Genomic DNA, 21,823 nt, shown 5'->3' on the forward strand with positions numbered 1-21,823 from the left:
AGGAAGTTCCCACAGCTGCCATAATGGGACTTGTATTACTGAATGCTTTGTTAGCTGTAATTCCTCCATGACACATGCATTATCAGAAAATATAATTATGCAGATTGACTGAACTCTTGCTATGGGAAGTATAACTTTGGAGTTCCAGGCATGTGTGAAAGATCTCTGTTATAATCAGGGCTGTGGAGTTGGTACGCTAAACCTTCGACTCCGCCTCCTCTACTTTTCTGCTGTGCAACTCCGTCTCCACCCAAAATTGCTTCCAACTCCACAGCCCTGGAAAGTGCTGTAAATGTCTTTTTAAATTGGAAGCTCTCAGGGGCAATTGTAGAGAAAAAAACTGACTTCCCCCAGTTTTTTCCCCATACAATTCCCTCAGAGTGCCTGAAAGTCTTCGAGTCCCATCTCTCACAAGGGGACCCCTCTGTTCTGGTCAACGTGCATGGTGGCAAGAAGCCCCCTGTGCTGGCTGCTGTAGGCTGTGACTGGCTGAAAGGCTGCATGCTGGAGCTTTCTAAAAGGAAACCATTAAAAAAAAATAGGTAGAGGTAGCATTGGAGTTCTCAGACCACCTCAGCATGAGATCTGCAGATTCTAACTACAAGTAGACTCATGATCCAAACTGGGTTGAGCCACCCTGATAGAATCAAGCGAGTCTGGTTTAGAATCCAAGTTCTGCAGATTTTTCCTACTTTCTGCACACACATAACCAGCATATCAAGGAGAAGGCTCACCACTACTACTTTAAAACTATAAATCCTTTGTAGTTCTAATAAGCAATTTGCTTAAGCTCCAGCTGTGAAATTTTGTGGCGTATATAAGAAAAAGGGAGTGGGGATTGCAAAGCATAGAGCACTTTCTTGGAGGAGAAGGGATGGGGGCAGAGATCTGGGGCAAGCAGGGCAGAAAGTGGTGGGATTGGTAGTTTATTCTCTTTTGTTTTGTTGTTGTTTTGCCCTTCCAGTGGGAGGGAATTAACTTGCACCACTTCTAAGGAGCTTTTTGGAGGAGTGCCAGGGAAACAAGTAGCCGTAGTGTCCTGCAGAGCCACAACCTTGTGAGCCGCCTTGAGGGCCTTTTGGCCAAACGGCGGCATAGAAATAGAATAAATAAATAAATAAATAAATAAATAGGGGCATTTTTATCGCTGCCTGAATATGCGCTGATCTTGGCATCACAGCATTTGTCTTCATCTGGGTCCTGTGTCCTACACTGACACACAAAATGTTTTCCATCTTGAGTTATGGTGAAATGCTCAACTACAGCTGACTTCATGGGAAGCTTCTTTGACATTTTGAATTTATATTTTAAAAAATTTGTCAATCAAAATTTATTTTGAAGTCGGAGTTGGTACATTTCTACTGACTCCGACTCCACGACTCCGACTCCACAGCCCTGGTACCACTATTACAATTACTTGCTTTTAGATTAACAACTTTGCAAGGTGGTTTAAGGGTGGTTTAAGGGCTTTAGTAGTCTGCATATTTTTTCTGTGGCCTTAGAAGTGCACATAATATGGAAGAAGAACAAGTAAAAGAGTGTATGGTAAAGTGGGCAAAAAACTTTGGTTATAATATACAAATGGATCAATGGGAAAATATGTGGAAAAAAGGCTTGAGATTTACATTATGCTATAATCTTAAAGAAAATTTCTATAAAATGATGTATCGTTGGTACATGACTCCAGAAAAGTTGTCAAAAATGTATAGTAATGTTTCTAATGTTTGTTGGAAATGTAAACAACAGGAAGGATCATTTTATCATATGTGGTGGTTGTGTAAACAGGCAAAATTATTTTGGGCACAGATAGGTAGGATGATGCAAAAAATTCTAAAAATAAATATACAGTCAAAACCAGAATTTTTTTTATTGGGTTTTATGGATAAACAAATAGAAAAGAAATATGGAAGAATAATATTATATATGATTACGGCAGCAAGATTATTATATGCACAAAAGTGGAAAATGGAATCAACACCAACAACGGAAGAATGGCTATTGAAATTAATGGACTTAGTAGAGATGGATAAATTGACATGTTTACTTAGAGAAAAATCGACAGATACATTTCTTAAGGAATGGAAGCCTCTCTTAGACTTTTTGTTGAAAGATAAAAATGAAATGATGATAATGGGATTTGACGATTAATTAAGATAGACTATGGAGAAAAGTGATTTTGTATGTATTAAGGGACAGGTTTGATATATATTATATATTTATAGCTGATCTGTGACAAGTCGGAAGTCAAATTTTTTTTATTGTGTTATGTTTTTGATTTTGTTTTGTTTGTTTTATGAAAATTTGAATTAAAAAAATTATTAAAAAAAAAAAGAAGTGCACATAACAACAAAGGTGAAATAACCCACACAGGCAGATCCAACACTGAGCTGCAAACCAGATTTAAATGCTTGAGTAAACAGCTAGGTCTTAACTTGGTTACAAAATGTAGCCAACAGGAGCTGTTCCATAACTGGGTGCTGTGGTGGAAAAAGTTTTTTCTTGCATTTCCACATAATGTACAGTCCCCAACAGTGGATGTTAAAGCTTGGGCAGGATACATATAGACAAACACTCCTTTAAGTATTAAGGTCACAAAATGTTTAGGGCTTTAAATGTCATCGTTAACACCTTGAAATGAAACCAGAAACATATTGACAGCCTGTGGCGTTCCTTTAGGTTTGGTGTTTTATGTTCCTTATATGGTGCTCTGAACAGCAATCAAGCTGCTGCATTCTGCACTAGTTGTTGCTTCTGTGACCTCTGCAAGGGTTATCCCACGTAGAGCACCTTTTAATAATGTAATCCCAAACGTTCAGGTTACTAGGACCTGGACTGCTGTGGCCAGGTTGGCCCTGTCCAGGAACTGGTGTAGCTGGAGGTTAGCTGAAGCTGGTCAGAAGCACTCTGAGCCACAAAAGCTACGTGACCCTCTAGTGACAATGGTTGAATTTAGGAGTACTCTCAGGCTGCGTATGCCAGTCCCATGTTGTCTGCCTAATTCCCAGACCTGGGAATCACCAACCCACAGAGCCTTCATCTTGTCAGGATTCAGCTTCAGTATAGTGCCCTAATCTAGCCCAGTATAGCAGCCCCTGAACAACATGATCTGACTGGGATAAATAGGCCTGAGTGACCTCCCTCCCAGCAGCTTCATATAGATGTTAAACAGCGTTGGGGACAGAATGGAACCTTGTGATACCTCAAACCTTGATTGCCATGGGGCAGAGTAGAAGTTCTCCAATGCCACCTTCTGGAACTAACCCTGCAGGTAGGAATGGAATCACTATAACGCTGTGCCTCCAACTTCTATCCCATAGAGTTGGTCCAGTAATATACCATGGTCAATAGTATCAAAAGCCATGAATAGTCCTGTTCATTCTTTGCAGAGAACCATATTTCTTGAAGCAAATGCACTGTAGAGTGTTGAGGGCAGTACTGCTGTGGTACTCAAATGACAATGATTCATTTCATTTATTAAACTCTTTCTATGAAGCATCTCGAAGTGATTTCAGAATATAATTATATATAAAAGAATGGAATTTCTAAGAACAGTTAAAAGGGTTGCATATAAGACAACTTCATATCCGGTACAGATACCAACTGGGATGAAGATATCTGCTTAGAAAGCTTGTTGAAAAAGGAAAATCTTTTACAGGTGCAAAAAAGACAACAGAGACAGCACCTGTCAATATGCAACGGGAGGGAGTTCCAAAGGGTAGGTGCTGTCACATTAAAGGCCCAAGTCTGTTATCCTGCAGAATGGACCTACCGATAAGATGGTACTGGCAGGTTGCCTTCTCCTGCATGGTGTAGTGATTGGATGGGTATATAAGGTTTGAGATACTCCTTTGGGAATCCTGGTCCTAAGCTGTATGCTTCATAAACTAGTACCAGCACCTTGAACTTGACTCAGTGGCTAATTGGCAATCAGTGTAACTCTTTCAGTATCAGCATAATACTCTGCCAATATTCTGCCCTGGTGAGGAGTCAGACTGCTACATTTTGCACTAGCTACAGATTCTGAGATTACCTCAATGACAGCGCCACATAGAGCACATTAGAGCAATCCAGTTTGTAGGTTACCAGTGGGGAGGTGACAGTGGTCAAGCTATTCCAGTACAGAAAATACCATAGCTGTCTTACCACTTGTTAAAAGATCCTCCTGCCACTGAGGTCACCTGGTCTCTAGTGACAGAGATAGATCCAGGAGGACCCCCAGACTAGGAACCTGCTCCTTAGGGGTGTACAACCCCATCCAAACCAGGCAGTCGACCAATTATCTGGACTTTGGAACTTCTTATCCACAGTGCCTCCATCTTGGAATGATTCAGACTCAGTTTGTTAGCCCTCAGAAGCCCACCATAGAGTCCAAGAACCTGTTTAGGTTTTGTATGTCCTCTCTTGATTCATATGTTAAAGAGAAATAGTGCTGGATATCAAGGGCATACTTCAAACATCTTGCTCCAAATCCCCTAATGATCACTACCAAAGCCTTCATATTAATAGTATTGGGACCAGGATAGTATTCTGTAGCACCCTATAGCAGACCACATGATAGGGGGTTGAGAGATAAATCGCTCAATGCTACCTTATCCTAGTCTGCATCTGTCCTGGAATTGCTTTCAATGATGTTTTGTTTTAATATGTTTTGTCTTTTGTTTTTAGGATGTTTTAAAGTGCTTTTAGTGTTTCGTTTGCATCCCTGGGCTCCCACTGGGAGGAAGGGTGGGATATATATTTTATTTTATTTTATCTTATTTTATTTATATCACGCCCTTTCTCCTAGTAGGAGCCCAGGGCGACAAACAAAAGCACTAAAAACACTTTAAAACATATAAAAACAGACTTCAAAATATATTAAAACACAACAACCATTAAAAATACATTAAAACAAAACATCTATAAAACCATTTTTTAAAATTTTAAAAAACATATTAAAAAGCAATTCCAACACAGATGCAGACTGGGATAAGGTCTCTACTTAAAAGGCTTGTTGAAAGAGGAAAGTCTTCAGTAGGCACTGAAAAGATAACACAGATGGTGCCTGTCTAATATTTGGGGGGGGGATTCCAAAGGGTGGTGCCAGTACACCAAAGGTCCGTTTCCTATGTTGTGCAGGATGGACCTTCTAATAAGATGGTATCTGCAGGAGGACTTCACCCTGCAGAACACAGTGATCAACTGGTTATATAAGGGATAAGATGGTCTTTCAGGTATCCTGGTCCCAAGCTGTATAGGGCTTTATACACCAAAACTAGAACCTTGAACTTGGCCTGGTAGCTAATACGTACCCAGTGCAATTCTTTCTATAGTGGAGTGACATGTTGGTGATAACCTGCTCCAGTGAGCAGTCTCGTTGCCGCATTTTGCACCAGCTGCAGTTTCCAGACCAATCTTAAGGGTAGCCCCACATAGAGTGCATTACAGTAATCCATTCTGGAGGTTACCAGTGCATGGACAACAGTGGTCAGGCTGTCCCTGTCCAGAAACGGCCACAGCTGTCTTACTAGCCGAAGCTGGTGAAAGGCACTCCTAGCCATGGAGATCACCTGGGCCCTCTACAAAGATGGATCCAGGAGCACCCCCAAACTACGGACCTGCTCTTTCAGAGGAGTACGACCCGATCCAAAGCAGGCAACTGACCAATTATCTGAACTCAGGAATCACCAACCAGCAGCATCACCATCTTGCTAGGATTGAGAGTCAGTTTATTGGCCCTTATCCAGCCCACCAAAGAGTCCAGGCAGCATCCAGGGTTTGCATGGCCTCTCCTGATTCAGATGTTACAGAGAAATAGAGCTGGGTATCATCAGCATACTGCTGACATCTTGCCCCAAATCTCCTGTTGACTACTTCCAAGGGCTTCTTCTAGATGTTAAACAGCAAGGGGGCAAGATGTTACTCTGCAGCACCCCACAGCACAACTGCCAGGGGCCAAAAATACAATTACCCAATGCTATTCTCTGAAAATGACTCTGGAGATAGGATTGGAACCACTGTAAAACAGTGCCTCCAATACCCATCTCAGCAATTCAGCCCAGAAGGATACCATGGCTAATGTTATCAAAAGCCACTGAGAGGTCAAGTAAGAATAACAGGGTTGCACTCCCCCTGTCCTTCTCCTGATAAAGGTCATCCATCAGGGTGATCAAGGCTGATTCAGTCCCATAACCAGGCCTGAACCCAGACTGGGATGGGTCAAGATAATCTGTTTCATCCAAGAGTACTTGCAATTGCTGCGCCACAACCCCCTCAATCACCTTCCCTAAGAAGGGGGTATTTGCAACCGGGTGGTAGTTGCTGCAAACCAATGGGTCCAGGGTGGGCTTTTTCAGGAGCGGTCAAATTACCGCCTCTTTCAGGGTGGCTGGAACCACTCCCTCCTGCAACGATGCATTGACCACACCCTGGATCCACTCGGTCAAGCCCCCCTCAGCAAGCTTTAATAAGCCAAGAAGGGCAAGGTTCGAGAGGACACACTGCTGGCCGCATCATCGCAAGCACCTTGTCCACGTCATCAGGCTGCATCAACTGAAACCATTCCCAAGAAGTTGCATCAGATACTGCACAGGATACCTCACTGGGGACTACAGTAGATGTGGATGAAGCACCAAGATTGCTACTTTACCCTCAAAATGTCTTGCAAACAATTCACAGTGGGCCTCTGAAGGGTCTATAACTCCTTTTCCTGGGGTGTTAATGTCAACAGACTCCTGACAATATGGGAAAGCTCCACTGGACGGCTACTTGAGGATGTGATGGTGGCAGAGAAGTGGGCCTTCTTCGCCGCCCTCACTGCCGCACAGTAGGCATGATTATGATATACTCATGGCTGATCAGCCTCACAGCACGTCTTTTGCCACTTGTGCTCTAGCTGTCATCTAGCCTATTTCATCACCCTTAGTTCACTTACCAGGGTGCAAGCCAGGCTTCATAATGCCAGAGAGGGTGCTCAGCAGCAAAAGTGTCAAGAGCCCAATGCGCCTCTCTGTTCCACAGCGTGACAAGGGCTTCAACAGCATCACCTTATCTATCTACTGGGAACTCCCCTAGGGCATTTAGGAATCCAGTGGATTCCATTAGTCTCTGGGGGCGGACCATCTTAATGTGTCCATCACTCCTGTAGGGAAGGATCAGAGCCATAAATCTAAACTTCACCAGAAAGTGGTCTGACCATTACAGTGGGGTGACATCCACCACCACCCATCTCCAGACCACCTCTTCCTTCATCTGGAGCAAAAACCAAGTCGAGGATGTGCGCTGCCCTATGCGTCAGGCCGATGACAACTTGAGACAGCCCCATGGTCGTCATGGAGGCCATGAAGTCCTGAGCCAGAACACTAGAGGCAGCCTCAGCATGGACGTTTAAATCACACAGGACTATCGTTCTGGGCTCCTCCAATACCACAGCTGAGATGGTCTCTGCCAGCTCAGTCGAAGAAGCTGTCGGGCAGCAGGGTGGATGGTACATCAGCAGCAACCCTAGCTTCCTGTCTCCTTGGCTCAACACCAGGTGCTGGCCCTCACAGCCAGCTCCAAGACAGAGTGGCTTCCTGGTGACAGAGATGGAAGTTCTGTAGACCACAGCACCTCCTCCGCCCTGTCCCTGCAGCCTGTGCTGGTGTTGCACTGAGTATCCAGGTGGGCAAAGTTGGGTCAGATCAACTCCTCTCAGCTCTCCCACCCAGGTCTCGGTAATGCACACCAAATCAGCACCTTCATCCACAATCAAATCATTGTGTACCGATCTGGCGTTAAACAACAACACACACAGGCCAATGGGCACAGCAGATGAAAAACAAAGAACCCATCCACAAGAGAGGTGGCAGCAAGGAACAACTGAAATGCCTATATTCTTACCTTGATAAAACTACTGTGCAATGGTCAGAGCCGTCCCTAGGCACCGGGAAGCGGGGCAGTTGCCCCGGGCCCCGCGTTTTGGAGGGGCCCTGCGCTTGGCGATCTGCTCACCAGCTGGCTCCTCCCTCCCTGGCTGCTCGCCTTTGCCACGCCAGGCAGGGCGCAGCGCTCGCTTGCTCTCTTTCCACCCGGGACAGGAGCTCACTCACCTGCCTGCCTGCCATGCCGAAGCCGCCACCTCTGCTCCTGCTGCGGTCAGCGAGCGGTAGCCGCCCCGGGGACAGTGAGCTGGGCCGGCAGTTCTGGGACTGGTGCCTGCGTACCTACGGCGACTCGGCCAAGACCAAGACGGTGACCTGGAGCAAATGGGGGGGCAACTATGCTTTTGCCCTGGGCCCTGCACATGCTAAGGGAGGGCCTGGCAATGGTTGTCACGGGTAGCTAGAAAAGAAGTGCTGGTGCTCTGTACCAGTGAGTATCATCACACACAAAAAGTCCAGGTAACTGCCCATTCAAGCCCCTTGCCCATGAAGGGGATACTGAAACTGGCTGATAGTTGTCACAATCCTCAAGGTCTAAGGAACACTCTTACAACTGCCTGTCTCTATGCCTTCCAGGTGGTCCATCAGCCTCAAACGGTAATGTTTGAACACCCAGTTGAATTTAGATTAAGAATATTTTAGCTGAGTGTCTGTATTGTGGTAAGTGTGTTTAGCTGGCTTACTAAGTCCCACTGCTATGTGGTGCTCACTACAAGAAATGTGTTTTTGTTAGGGACCTCCCCTGTTGAATTCCACTGCCAAACTTCTGTTAACTCTCCCTGCTCACTCACTTTCTGAGAGCTGGCTTGCTTGTATATCCTCTGGACCAGCTGAGACACTTCCCTCTGCTCTGCTCTGCTCAGTTAGGAGTTAGGAAACAGAATGAATCTCCCATACATACAGCTGCTGCTAGTTGCACTCAGCAGCTAACAGGCCATGCCCCTTCCAATCAAGCTGCTATGGAGCCCTTCAGAGCACATGGTCACTCAGAACATACAGCCTGCTGGGGTTACTCCAGGTCACTCAACTCTTTGCTTTTGTCTCTTTCTATACCTCTGCTGCCAAACTCATGTTGTTTACACATGTAGATAGCTCCCTCTGCTCTGCTTAGTTAGGAGTCAGGAAACAGAATATCTAATTATAAAGTTATAAAGCGATGTGAGCAAAGCACATTTCTATTTGTTGTTGTGTGTCTTCAAGTTGATTCTGACTTACGGTGACCCTATGAATTAGTGGCCTCCAATAGCATCTGTTATAAACCACCCTGTTCAGATCTTATAAGTTCAGGTCTGTGACTTCCTTTATGGAATTAATCCATCTATTTACTAGAAACTAAAAGCTTAGCTCTTGTAACTACTTCTGCAGTTCTTAGCAAAGGGCAGACAGTATCAAACTAGTTCTGAACAATTATTTTTACCTGGTGCATAATGAGTAAAACAGTACTATTCTTTTAAACTTACACACAGTTCTTACATTAGATAAGATCTTATGGTGAAGCATTTTTTTCCCCTATAGATCCATAAAATACATGGTACAGCCACACAGAAGGATTTGTTTTGTGTGGTCTCTAAGTTGCTTACTCATCTTGGCTTTAGGTAAAAGTTTCCTCAAAAGGGGTGTGTAATGTGTGTATCTGGATATAGATAGGATTTCATACTGTTTTCTCTAAGATAGGGTGGAGAACACTCTTCCTATGAAGGGTCACTGACCCATGTGAAAAATCATCTAGGAGCTGCATCCAGAAGTAGGTGCAGGAGCCAAAAGTGGGTGGTGATTCCAGGATTGCATCCCGTCTCTGCCACCCTACCTCTCCTCATTTGTTACATACAGGAGATGGCCTCTCTCTTTTCCCTATGTGAAAAGTGAGGGGCAAGCTTAGGAAAAAAAACACCTCTTGCTTGCCCTAGCAGTGTGGGGAGCTGAAAGGAACATAAGAGTAGGTGCTGTCCGGCTTGCACTTGCTCCTGTTCCCACAACATTTTTTTCGAGAGGTCACCTACTTTGTTTTCCCTTTTTTTCCTGTTTCTCTTCTGCCCATCACCTTTCCCTTCCATGCTTCCCTCTGGACTCTGGCAGTCAACTTGTCTCCCTGTGAGAGCCATCCCTTGACCCTTTTCAGTGCTTTCCTCTGCTTTGGGCTCTCTCAGCCAGTCAGCTTAAAATAATATAGTGTTAATATATATATATATATATATATATATATTAAAAGGCACACAGGGTTGGGGGAGAATATAACAGAAGGCATAAGCAAATACACAATCATACCTGGAACGTTTTAGGTGGGCAGGGAACACTGCAACACTTTAATATATATTGCAATACCTATTGATGTCTCCAGCCACTAAGTCCCTACCCACTTAAAAATCTCAGCAACAAGAATGCCACTTGTGCTTTTACCATTAAGTGGTGTGTGTTCATGTATAAACTGAAGTTTATATGTCAACGGGGGTGGGTGGGTTTCAGGCTGTTTTATGGGCAGCCACATATAGAGCATTTTATGGGAGTCCATTAATCTCAAGACTACAAAGCATCAGTGATGATGATGGATGTTGACAATGATTGCTGCTATGGTTTTCTTGGCTTTTTAAACTTACTTCAATTGAAGTTCTAGTCTATACAAAGAGTGACAACATGGAATACAGATTCAATAACTGGCAGAGAAGCAACTGGCCTTTGAAAAATTATTACTTTGACTGTATTCAACTGTTTAAATTGTACAGAATGATACTTAAGTCCATTCATTGATGAAGTCACATACTTTTGGTAGTACCTTCCCCTCTTATTAGAAGAAATAAGATCTTTATCTCAAGTGCTGTTTATGTCAAAGGCCATTCAGAAACTTCCTGTGATTGCTGTCTTAAGAACCATGTGTTTATTATAGTCCATAGGCCTGTAGAGGGATCTTTTTTAAAATCATTTTTACAACCCCCCCAAAAAATCTTTCCCTTTTTGCTTGACACTTTATATTTGGAGTAGTTACATTTGAATCAATGGGATAGTAAAATGTTTGCATTAAGGCTTAAGTGGTTTGCATCTATCACTAGAATCAATCTTGTAGCAATTACGGGGGGAGTAAAATACAGTGGTTCAAGGGTTAAGCTTGCCACTGTGTTTATTGACAGTCACATTTATGGTCTTTGCTTTTTCTTCACTGTAGTCGTGACATGGAGAATAAAGAAACCCTCAGGGGGTTGCAGAAAATGGATGACCGCCCAGAAGAGCGCATGATCAGGGAGAAACTCAAGGCAACATGTATGCCTGCCTGGAAGCATGAATGGCTTGAAAGGAGGAGTAGGAGAGGCCCTGTGGTAAGTAATGCTCAAGGAAAAGCACTGACACTTGTGCTTTTAAAAAGCACAATTGCAGATTCTTTCATGGTACAACCTTATAGTTAACATCTGGGTGTTGTTTACGTTATAATTCCTCTTGTTTAATTTCTGCGAATTGCTGGTGGTGAAGCTTTAAATTCCAAATAATGTACATGTCTACAGCATATTGTGGAAGTCAAACCCAGCTTAAATTTGTGTTGCTCAAAATATTACAACACTGCCCTCTGTTGTTAGTATTTTAAACTCCTTTGGAGGAAAAAAATTATATCCATAACTAGAACGGGTAAAAATAAGAACCTGACTAAGCTGATGGTGGGGAAGCTTCACTCATGTATGTCAAACATTTTAAAATATTTAAAATGTTTACAAATTTACAAACAGCCTCATTAAGCACTGTACAATGAGAACAGCAAAGATTAGGCCTTATTTGCTAGTTTTACAATGTGCACAATATGGAAGGAACAGGAAAGTGGCCTGGCAAAAAAAGGTTGCACTGAATAAGGGAGATATCCACCTATTATATCAGTCTTTTCATATAAATATGGGATGATAAAATACTATGGCAAGTATATAAAGAACTGTGCAATTAGTGAGAGGCCAACAAGGGTTTCTCATACTGCAGCCCACCCTTTACTTTATGGCAAACTTCTTTTGCAAAACAGTGTGTTATGGCATTGGACTCAATTGTAAAAGAGAAGTCAAATTTAATTGGGCATAGACTTGTATCTCTGTAAGCTTTTGGGCATTTTGGTGTTCATTCAAACTTCCTTTGTGCTTGCTTACCAAATATTGAAGCCTACAGTCTGTTTCTTTCTAGGTATTTAGATCTTGGGTACCCAGGCTGCCAATTATCCATATTAGATTTGGCAGATTTTCATGTGATAATGTTGCCAGATGAACATCCTTTTGGTATAGTACAGACTCTTTTGACTTGAAATAGGATCTTATAAGCATCAAGAAAAAATTGACAGGTTTCAGTATGGTGGGAATCCAAGAAATATTTGTATACCCAGAACTTACCGTGAATATTTCTTTTCTTTTAAGAAGACCTTTAGGTAACCGTAAATCACTTCATATCTTTCTTGAAAAGGTGGTAAAACCAATACCGATCAAAGGTGATGGCTGTGAAGCAAACAAACCAGCAACAGAACCTCCTGAGGGACAAACAACTGCTACTTCACCTACTCAGAAGGGGAGACGGAGCCCTTCTCCCAGTAGTTCCTCCTCATCCTCATCTAGGACTGTTAAATCAGAATCACCTGGTGTAAGAAGGAAACGGGTGTCTCCTGTACCTGTAAGTTTAAAGGTCTTATGTCATTGGGTATAGCCTAGGATTATGATTCTTAAAGTGTATATTCTTCCATGTGAACCTGACCATGCATTTTGGTCAGCAGGAGATGGAGGTCCTGCTTACAGGTCCCACTACCATCTAAGGTTCAGTTGGCAGCAACTGTTTTACTGTGCATAGGTACTGGAACTCCCTACCTGAGGAGCTCTGGCTCCCTTCTTGATGTTATTATATTGCCTTTTGAAGACCATTTTGTTCCAGCAGATTTTGGGCTGCTGGATGTTCTGCTCTGGCTCCTTTGGTCATGTTTTCTGTGTTATGGACTGTTGTACCTGCTGTCTCAGGCCTATTTATGCTACTGTGTTTAATATCCTAATGGAAGCCTCTACAGGCATCTTCATTCTGGACCTGTAGGGAGTCGGTTGAGTAAAAATAATAGTAGTCATAATTGTTTCTAAGAAAAGTAGCATGGGCATCTTTATTTTCTTTGTTTGGAAGAGGTGGTACCATTTCTGTATTACCAAAGTATTATGGACAACCAATAGATCACAAGGATATGTTCCTCCTTTAAAACTTTCACCGAGACCATGGGCAATGTAACACAACTTTTATGGATTGGGAGGGGTGAAACCCGTTGGCAAAATTATTGGAAGTTAATGGAAATAAATTGGTTTTAAGTTTCAGAGTGGACGAATAACACCACCACGAAGAGCTCCATCTCCAGATGGCTTCTCACCATATAGTCCTGAGGAAACAAGCCGGCGGGTCAATAAAGTCATGAGAGCCAGATTATACCTCTTACAACAGATAGGACCCAATTCTTTCTTGATAGGAGGAGATAGTCCAGACAATAAATATAGGGTATTCATTGGTCCTCAGGTATGAATTGCATACACTCAGTTTTATTAATTATAAACTAAACTCATTTGAGAGGATTAAAGTATAATTACTGTTGCAAATTTAATATAGCATGCTTTAATATGGTTTTTTAATGTGTGTTTAATTTCCACTTGTTATAAGTAGGCATTAGCAAAATGCCAGTTAAGCATAAATAGCTGTATTAGCTTCATGTTGGTTGTATCTGAGAACAACATGGATTGTTTGGTGTGCCCATAATTGTCATCAGTCCATGAAAAGTGAGCTATCAGAAAGAAACCATGCTTATGATGTATTTCTTTTTCTAAACTAAAAGCAGAAACATAATCCTAATAACTCTTTAATAGAGTTAACTTGTTGGTTCTTGAAAGAAAACAGCATAATAAGCACATGAAAATCTTTGTTTACAGACCTGTAGCTGTGGGCGTGGAACATTTTGTATTCATCTCCTATTTGTTATGCTTCGGGTGTTTCAACTTGAATCTTCAGATCCAATGCTCTGGCGAAAAACCTTGAAGAACTTTGAGGTAGTGCCATTCTGTTTCTTTAATCATAGATAGGCACTCATAGTTTCAGATTCATTAAAGCTGCTAAAATTTACGATTCAGAAATCATATTGGTAATGCTGCTTAAGTTTCACTAGTGTTGTCATGTTTCTAAAATCTATGTTAATAGCTAGAAGGGTCTATAGCAACATTGATATGCTTTATTGAATAATTTTTCACCAGTAGCCATTTACTTTAATAGTTGGAATTTAGTGGTCATTTAACTGAGCTGACTACTAGAAATAGGAAGTAAGATACCATGCCCCTTCTTCACAGCCCTTTCTTTCCTTTCCTTAACTACTTCAGTAACGATGTTTTACAATTCTTAACTTGATTTAAACCTTAACCATAGTTGATATAGGTTGTGGCAAGTTACAGGATGAAGAGTGATCCCACTGCTTATGAAACAGATATATCCCTTATTGATAATAATGGAAATCATTTTTGGTACTGACAATATTGTAATTTGACAATGCATTATTCCATCATAGGCTGATTGCAATTAAAACTTTATTTAAAACTGGACATCAACTTTGAGGAATTTACAGCATAATAGCTACTGTTAATGTTTTCTTCTAATGTCAGGTTGAGAGTTTGTTCCAGAAATATCACAGTAGGCGTAGCTCAAGGATCAAAGCCCCATCTCGTAATACCATCCAGAAGTTTGTCTCACGCATGTCAAATTCTCATACATTGTCATCATCTAGTACCTCTACATCTAGTTCAGAAAACAGGTAATTATTCTAAAGAAAATAAATAGTGCTCTTTGAAATCTTTCCCCTTTTTATAGAAAATTTTGCTTTCATGTGTCATGAGTCTCTCTTTTGTACAAGTTCCAAAGTAGTAGCTGTATAAGTCTGTTGCAGCAAAACCAGTGCAAGACTCCTTGTTATTTATATAGTGCAATCTGAATTACAAAAGTTCTGGTATTTATTGTTTGAATGCTTTGGGAACAATTTTTATGTATGTGTTGGCTAGCTGAGTTTGCCCCCCCCCCAAAAAAAAACCCTACACTTTTTTCGAATTACGAGTTTTGTGCTGTTTTGTTGCTGGTTTATTTTCTGTAAAGAACCTAGTATGTATTAGGTGCTATCTAAATACACCAATGACTCTTTTGAAATCTAATGGGGTCTTGAAGAGGATCTTTCACACTTTGAAAAGTGAAGTTTTGTTTTAAAATGTTCCCACGTTGCATAAGGTCACACTAATTAATTGGACCAGGGATGACCAACTTGTTGGGTGAATCTGGATGTAATTTTAGCAGGCCCCAGCAGACATACCAGATTTTAATCAAAGTGCAAGCTAGAATTTTACTTATAAGGAAACTAAAGGATGTTTTAAAAGTTGTAAGAAATAAAGTTGTGGATCCAAAGAAACACAAATGGAACTCTGTGGGGCATTCCCATCCCCTCCTCACTGTAGTCCACTGCACACACACCCAGAAGCTGTTGCTGAGATTTGGGGGAACCTCTGGAACTGCAAGGGATGTGGCACAGGGAGGTGCAGTATTTTCTCTCTCAGTACATGAAGCGTAACTGACCACCATAAGTAAAAGGCAGGTTCCTGCCCCACAGATGTTAATGAAGACTAGAAGTAGCTTCAGTTGGGATTGAGGAGCAAAAGGGTAAACCATGGATTTTACAAAAAGTGTTGGGGTTTGAAAGAAGCAAGAGTGGTCATTGGTGTGGAGTAGTCAGGTGTTATGTGAAGAAATTACAAAGCGTGTGTGTGGGTTTGTGTCAGTCAGTGATTCTTCTAGTGCAGGTGTGGGGAACCTCAGGCCCAGGGGCTGAGTATGGCCCTTCAGGCCCCACCTGTCTGCCCTTTCGACTCTTCCCAGCCACATCCACCACCAGCTAACCAGAGGTTGCTCAGATCATCTCTGACCATTTGCCACACTGGCTGGTGCTGATGGGTGTGGTAGTTCAGCACCCTCTGGTGGGCCGCAGATTAGCCATCCCTGGTGCATTATATTGGGTAGTTGTTTAGGAAATATGTTGTGCAGAATTCTGTTTTTAAATTTTGACAGCATGTTAGCTGTATTATTTTGAAAGTGGTGACAATTAATATATATTTTTTAATGTGTGTGGTTTGTAATCTTGGATTATTATGCAGCCCTAAAAACCCACATAAATTTGTATGATCTACATTTGTGCCCCAGTGATTTGGAGAGCAACATTATTTAGCAGTAACTCATGTTCTGCTTGTCAGCTCTGAGTTGGAAATCTCATTCTTCCACTTAGCATCAAGGTTTTGAGCTTCTTTTAACAGATGGCTTATAGATATTAGCCATTTCTGTATACATTGGACTGGAATTGGCATTTTTCAATTATGTGGGGTACAGGAAAAAAGATACCTTTTTTTTAACCTTTGCTTATAGACTTGGTAATCCTTTTGCTCATCTGGGGTGTTCTTAAAAGTATTGAGGCTGCTGAGCTGGGCATATAAGAATTTATTCCATGTTTAGTTTTGTTGGGAATATCTATACCTGACTTCTGTGGTTGACTTAGTCAGTATTACCACTGATTATATTGCAAGTTTCTCTTGTAATTTTAAAAAACAATGCACTTTATGCTAGATTAGCCCCTAATTCAATTTTAACATGGAACTAGTTCATAACATTACTGTAAGGCCATAGAAGTGCTTCCTAATAGCTTCTTCACATGCTACTCCATTTACTTTTAGATGGCAAAACCAAGTCATTTGCCCTGCTTGTGTGGTTATTGCAGCTAGACATTGCTAGAGAAGTGTGGAAGAAATCATGAGAATGCTGTTCTGGCAGCAGTGCTGTGACATATGAAATAATGTATGCATTTAATTGTTTTCATGTATTTTTTTATTTGCAAAAACATGTATCACCGACATTAGGGAAAAAAGGCTTTAAACAACATAAAATCAACAATAAAATTACATTGATAAAACAAAAGAATTCATTTTTTTTCTTTGGCGATCACTCATAGCTGAGTAAGATTGTCTTCCAGGGTGAGGTCTTTAACAGTGGGTCCATAAGTGACTGGGGAGGCCAATTCTGGATCCACACAGCCTCCCACAGTAAGGACATAGGTTTCCAGATGAAAGATGGTCACGATGAGGATTTGCTTGACGTGCCTTCCGCTTAGCTCGTTTGTCCCTTTCGTCCTGTACTCGTGCTTCTTCAAAGTCCATAGCACCTTTGATAATGGCCGACCTCCAATTGGGACGCTCATGGGGCAAGGCTTCCCAGTTCTCGATGCTCATGTTACATTTTTTTAGATTAGTTTTGAGAACATCTTTAAACCTCTTTTGCTGTCCACCGATATTCCGTTTTCCATCCTTAAGTTGGGAGTAAAGCAGCTGCTTTGGAAGACGGTGATCAGGCATTTGAACAACATGGCCAGTCTAGCGAAGTTGATGTTGGAGGATCATTGTTTCAACACTGGTGGTCTTTGCTTCTTCCAATATGCTAACATTAGTCCGCCTATCTTCCCAAGTAATTTGCAGAATTTTCCGGAGGTAGCGTTGGTGGAATCTTTCAAGAAGTTGGGAGTGGCGTTTATAGATGGTCCATGTTTCACAGGCGTACAGTAAGGTCGGTAGTACAATGGCTTTGTAAATAAGCATTTTGGTCTCCCTGCGAATATCCCGATCCTTGAACACTCTACGCTTCATTCGGGAGAATGCGGCACTCGCAGGGTTCAGACGATGCTGAATTTCAGCGTCGATGTCAGCTTTTACAGAGAGATGGCTGCCAAGATAAGAAAAGTGATCGACATTCTCCAGCGTCACACCTTTAAGCTGGATTGGTGGCACTACAGAGGGATTGGTTCACACTTGCTGATGAAGCACTTTGGTTTTTTTGATGTTAAGCGAGAGGCCAAGCTTTTCATATGCTTCTGCAAAGACATTTAGGATAGTTTGAAGATCTTCCTCTGAATGTGCAGAGACTACTTTATCATCGGCATATTGAAGTTCTACGACAGAGGTTGTAATTACCTTACTTTTTGCTTTCAGCCTACTGAGATTAAAAAACTTTCCATCTGTTCGATATGTGATTTCCACACAAGTGGGAAGTTTCCCCTCAACAAGATGTAGAATCATGGCAATGAAAATAGCAAATAAGGTCAGAGCAACGACACATCCCTGTTTGACGCCTGATCCCACTTTGAATGGATCACTTTGAGAGCCACTGTTATCCAAAATTGTCGCCGTCATCTTGTCATGGAGGAGTCACAAAATATTCACAACTTTATCAGGGCATCCAATTTGCAGAAGGATGGTCCAGAGAGCGGTTCGATTTACAGTATCAAAGGTCTTAGTCAGATCAATAAACGCCATATACAGAGGTCAGTTTTGCTCCATGCATTTTTCTTGAAGCTGTTGTGCAGTGAAGATCATGCCCACTGTCTCCCTGGAAGGGCGGAAACCATTTTGGGATTCAGGGAGGATGTCTTCTGAGATAGGCAGGAGGTGATTTGCGAGGATCCTTGCAAGGATTTTACCAGTGGTGGGTAGAAGAGAGATGCCTCGGTAGTTCCCACAATCTGTTCTATCATCCTTCTTGAAAAGAGTGATAATTATGGCATCCCTAAAGTCTTCCAGGATCTCCTCCCTCATCCACATTTTTTTGATGAGCTTATGAAGTTGTTGGCCCACCTTCTTTAAAGACATCAGCAGCAATCCCATCAGGTCCACTAGCTTCATTTGATTAATGGCTTTACTGACTTCATCCAAATTAGGGGATACTGCAAGTTCATCTCTAATTTGTTGTTGTGGGATTTGCAAGAAGACCTCATCAGCCACAATAGAGTTACGATTAAGGAGGTTGTGGTAATGCTCTTTCCAACGCAGTGCAATAGACTCTTTGTCCTTTAGAAGTTTGGTACCATCTATTGAACGTAAGGGGTTTGTACCATAATTTGTTGGTCTGTAGATGGCCTTTGTGGCATTAAAAAAGCCCCGTGCATCATGAGCATCTGCAAAATGCTGGATTTCTTGAGCTTTCTTTATCCACCAGGTGTTCTTAAGTTTTCTAGTTCTTCTTTGGACCTCAGCCTTTGCACTGGCATAAGTTTTTTTTTCTTAGCAGCACAGTTAATGCCTTTTTGTCATATCTGGAAGGCTTTCCTTTTCTTGTCAATGATATGTTCAATCTCACTATCATTCTCATTAAACCAGTCCTGATGTTTCTTAGTTTGGTATCCAATAGTTTGTTCACATGCTGCAATAATGGATGTCTTCAGTTTAATCCAGTGTTCCTCAACGTTTTCAGGGAGTTCCATAGGTAGATGCTTCTTGAGAGTTGTTTGAAAGCAGGCTCGCTTAATAGGATCTTGAAGGGCATGGATGTTCATTTTACGCCTTGGTTTTCTTCCTTGGAGCCTACGTTGAGGAACAATATTAATGTCCATAGTGGATCGAATTAATCGGTGATCTGTCCAGCAGTCATTGGCTCTCGTCATAGCCCTGGTGAGGAGTACATCACGACGATCTCTGGCATGGACAATTACGTAATCCAGGAGAAGCCAGTGCTTCGACCGAGGGTGCTTCTATGATGTTTTAAATTTACCTTTCTGGCGAAAGAGTGTGTTTGTAATAACAAGATTATGCTCTGCACATTTAATCAGAAGTAGAATTTCATTCAGGTTGCTATTGCCAACTCCTTCTTTCCCAATGGTTTCTGGGCAAAATTTATTTATTAAATTTATTAGTCGCCCATCTGGCTGGTTCTCCAGCCACTCTGGGCGACGCACAACATAAAACATACAATTCACATTAAAACCTTAAAATTCCAACAGCAACATAAATCAAAATTATGCCCAACTCTTGCATTGAAATCGCCCAGGAGGATAATTTTATCCTCCTTAGGTATCTCTGATAAGATGGTGTCCAGCTGGGTATAAAAAAAATTCCTTGATGTCTTCATCAGCATCTAATGTTGGTGCATAAGCACTTAGAATAGTTGCCTGCTGGTTTTTGGCAAGTTTTAATTGGAGAGTTGAGAGTCGTTTATTAATGCCAGTAGGAACTTCTGACAAGAGCTTCACAAGATCATATGATGCTCAATCACTAGATTAGTATATCAACTTCTAGTACATCCGCAATATCTAGATGGAATAACCATAAACTGATAAAACAAAAATACACAATAATAAATTAGTAGATCAGATTAGCACATCAACTTCGCTGGATCACCCCTTGGGAATAGTATGGGTGAACAGATAAGTTTTAAGCAGGCACCTAAATGCCCGTACTATAGATGTTTGCCTGATATTCGTTGAAAGCACATTCCAAAGGGCATGTGCCACCATACTAAAAGCCTTGGCCTCAGTGGAAGTAAGACGAACCTGTTTCTGAGAATAAAGCTATTAGTAGCCACAGCTCCTTTACTGGTATTTCCTACAGCATGATTGATCTGTCCTAGGACTTGCTATATAACCACATTCTGCTGTAGGTTTTTTGTCACATAGTTAATGGCATTCATTTTGATACACTGAAAAGTATGGCTTCAGTATAGAGATCTATTGATGGGGTTGTACAGAAGGTGAATTTCCTGCCTCTTCTGCCCCCCATCAGTCCCAAAGTTCCCCTTCCCCCCCAACCTTCTTCAAGAATCATTGGATCCTGCTGAATGGAGTGGGTTGTGGTGCTGGGGACTGAGGTAGAACTGCGGGTTTAATGGGGAACTGTCCAGAAGAACTGGGTGCTTCCACCCAGTTTTTCCATGAGCCCCCTCCTTCCACAGTCTCCTGCACCAGAACCCACTCCATTTAGCATGGTCTGTTGGCCCATGGGGCAGCCTTTTGGGGTATTTGTTGTGGAGAGGAAGGGGTAGGAAAGTCATTTTCCTTCCACACCCTTCTGCAGTTGACTCTCTGCTTTCAACCCATCCATGTTTCTATGCTGCTACTGTAATGTGTAGTGCAGCTTGCCACAGAATGTTCCATGCCACTGCTGCATGAAGTCCTGCACGGAATCCTTGAGTGAGCTGGCATGAAGGACCATACATTCTTGTGAATATAATGTGTTTTAACTGTTTTTCACACTGTATTTTAAATTTCTGTAACCCACCCTGGGACCTATTAGGGAAGGGCGAGTGATGATGATGACAGTAATAATAAAGCATCATGCACAATGCGTAGGTGATTTTGATCAGTTATCTGTGTGGTAAAGGTAACGTGTAAACAAGCACTGGAATTTTCTGTAACAGCTGCATAGAAAGGCCAACTGGTCACTTACAGCATGATAGAACGCACCTCAATAAATACATCGGGACCAGTTTTTGGCTTGGAAGAGGGATATAAATGTAAATGGGAAAGATTGTTTTTTCAATATTGGTACATGTTCTTTTTAAAATAGTATCAAGGATGAAGAAGAACAGATGTGCCCCATTTGTTTGCTAGGCATGTTGGATGAAGAGAGCCTGACTGTCTGTGAAGATGGTTGCAGAAATAAACTTCACCACCACTGCATGTCAATATGTAAGTCCATGATAATACTTAATGTGTGCCTACATCACAGATTTTGAAACTTCCACTTCCAAGAATGAATATAATTGCTCAGCGTTAACAATATTAAGGAATGAAATTATGCACAATCTGCATCTTGGAGGATGAATCCATCTGAGTGAAGTAATTACGTCATTGAAATGTGAGGAAGTATGCCTCAGAGCTTAAGTATGAAGTATGACAGAAGTACAAAAATACATCTTGGTAGCTTTTGTTTCTTTTTAAGAAATGCCTTACTATGAATGCAAAGGAATTACATAATTGCAAATACTAATATTTGGAACATTTGGCTTAAGTTTCATAGGGGCCCAGGCAATATTGTGGTGCTAGCCCAGAAAGTTAATTATGTTAAAATGTTCAGGGTACAGATGTGATAGGTCTTTGGCTTCTTGTCTCAACC

The 21,823-nt window shown here is 41.8% G+C and overlaps 1 protein-coding gene across 2 annotated transcripts in view; it reads left to right on the forward strand.

The window, feature by feature from the left end:
- Positions 1 to 21,823, forward strand: part of MAP3K1 (mitogen-activated protein kinase kinase kinase 1) — an 86,984-nt gene that overhangs the window by 32,692 nt on the left and 32,469 nt on the right. For both annotated transcript variants that reach the window (XM_061618230.1, XM_061618240.1), the window contains exons 2-7: positions 11,059 to 11,209; positions 12,321 to 12,524; positions 13,197 to 13,397; positions 13,805 to 13,921; positions 14,525 to 14,673; positions 21,275 to 21,396. In XM_061618230.1, the coding sequence (XP_061474214.1) occupies positions 11,059 to 11,209; positions 12,321 to 12,524; positions 13,197 to 13,397; positions 13,805 to 13,921; positions 14,525 to 14,673; positions 21,275 to 21,396 (944 nt within the window). The remainder of the gene's footprint in view (positions 1 to 11,058; positions 11,210 to 12,320; positions 12,525 to 13,196; positions 13,398 to 13,804; positions 13,922 to 14,524; positions 14,674 to 21,274; positions 21,397 to 21,823) is intronic.

Source organism: Rhineura floridana, chromosome 1 (assembly GCF_030035675.1).
Source record: "Rhineura floridana isolate rRhiFlo1 chromosome 1, rRhiFlo1.hap2, whole genome shotgun sequence".
In the NCBI taxonomy this organism is placed as follows: Eukaryota; Metazoa; Chordata; class Lepidosauria; order Squamata; family Rhineuridae; genus Rhineura; species Rhineura floridana.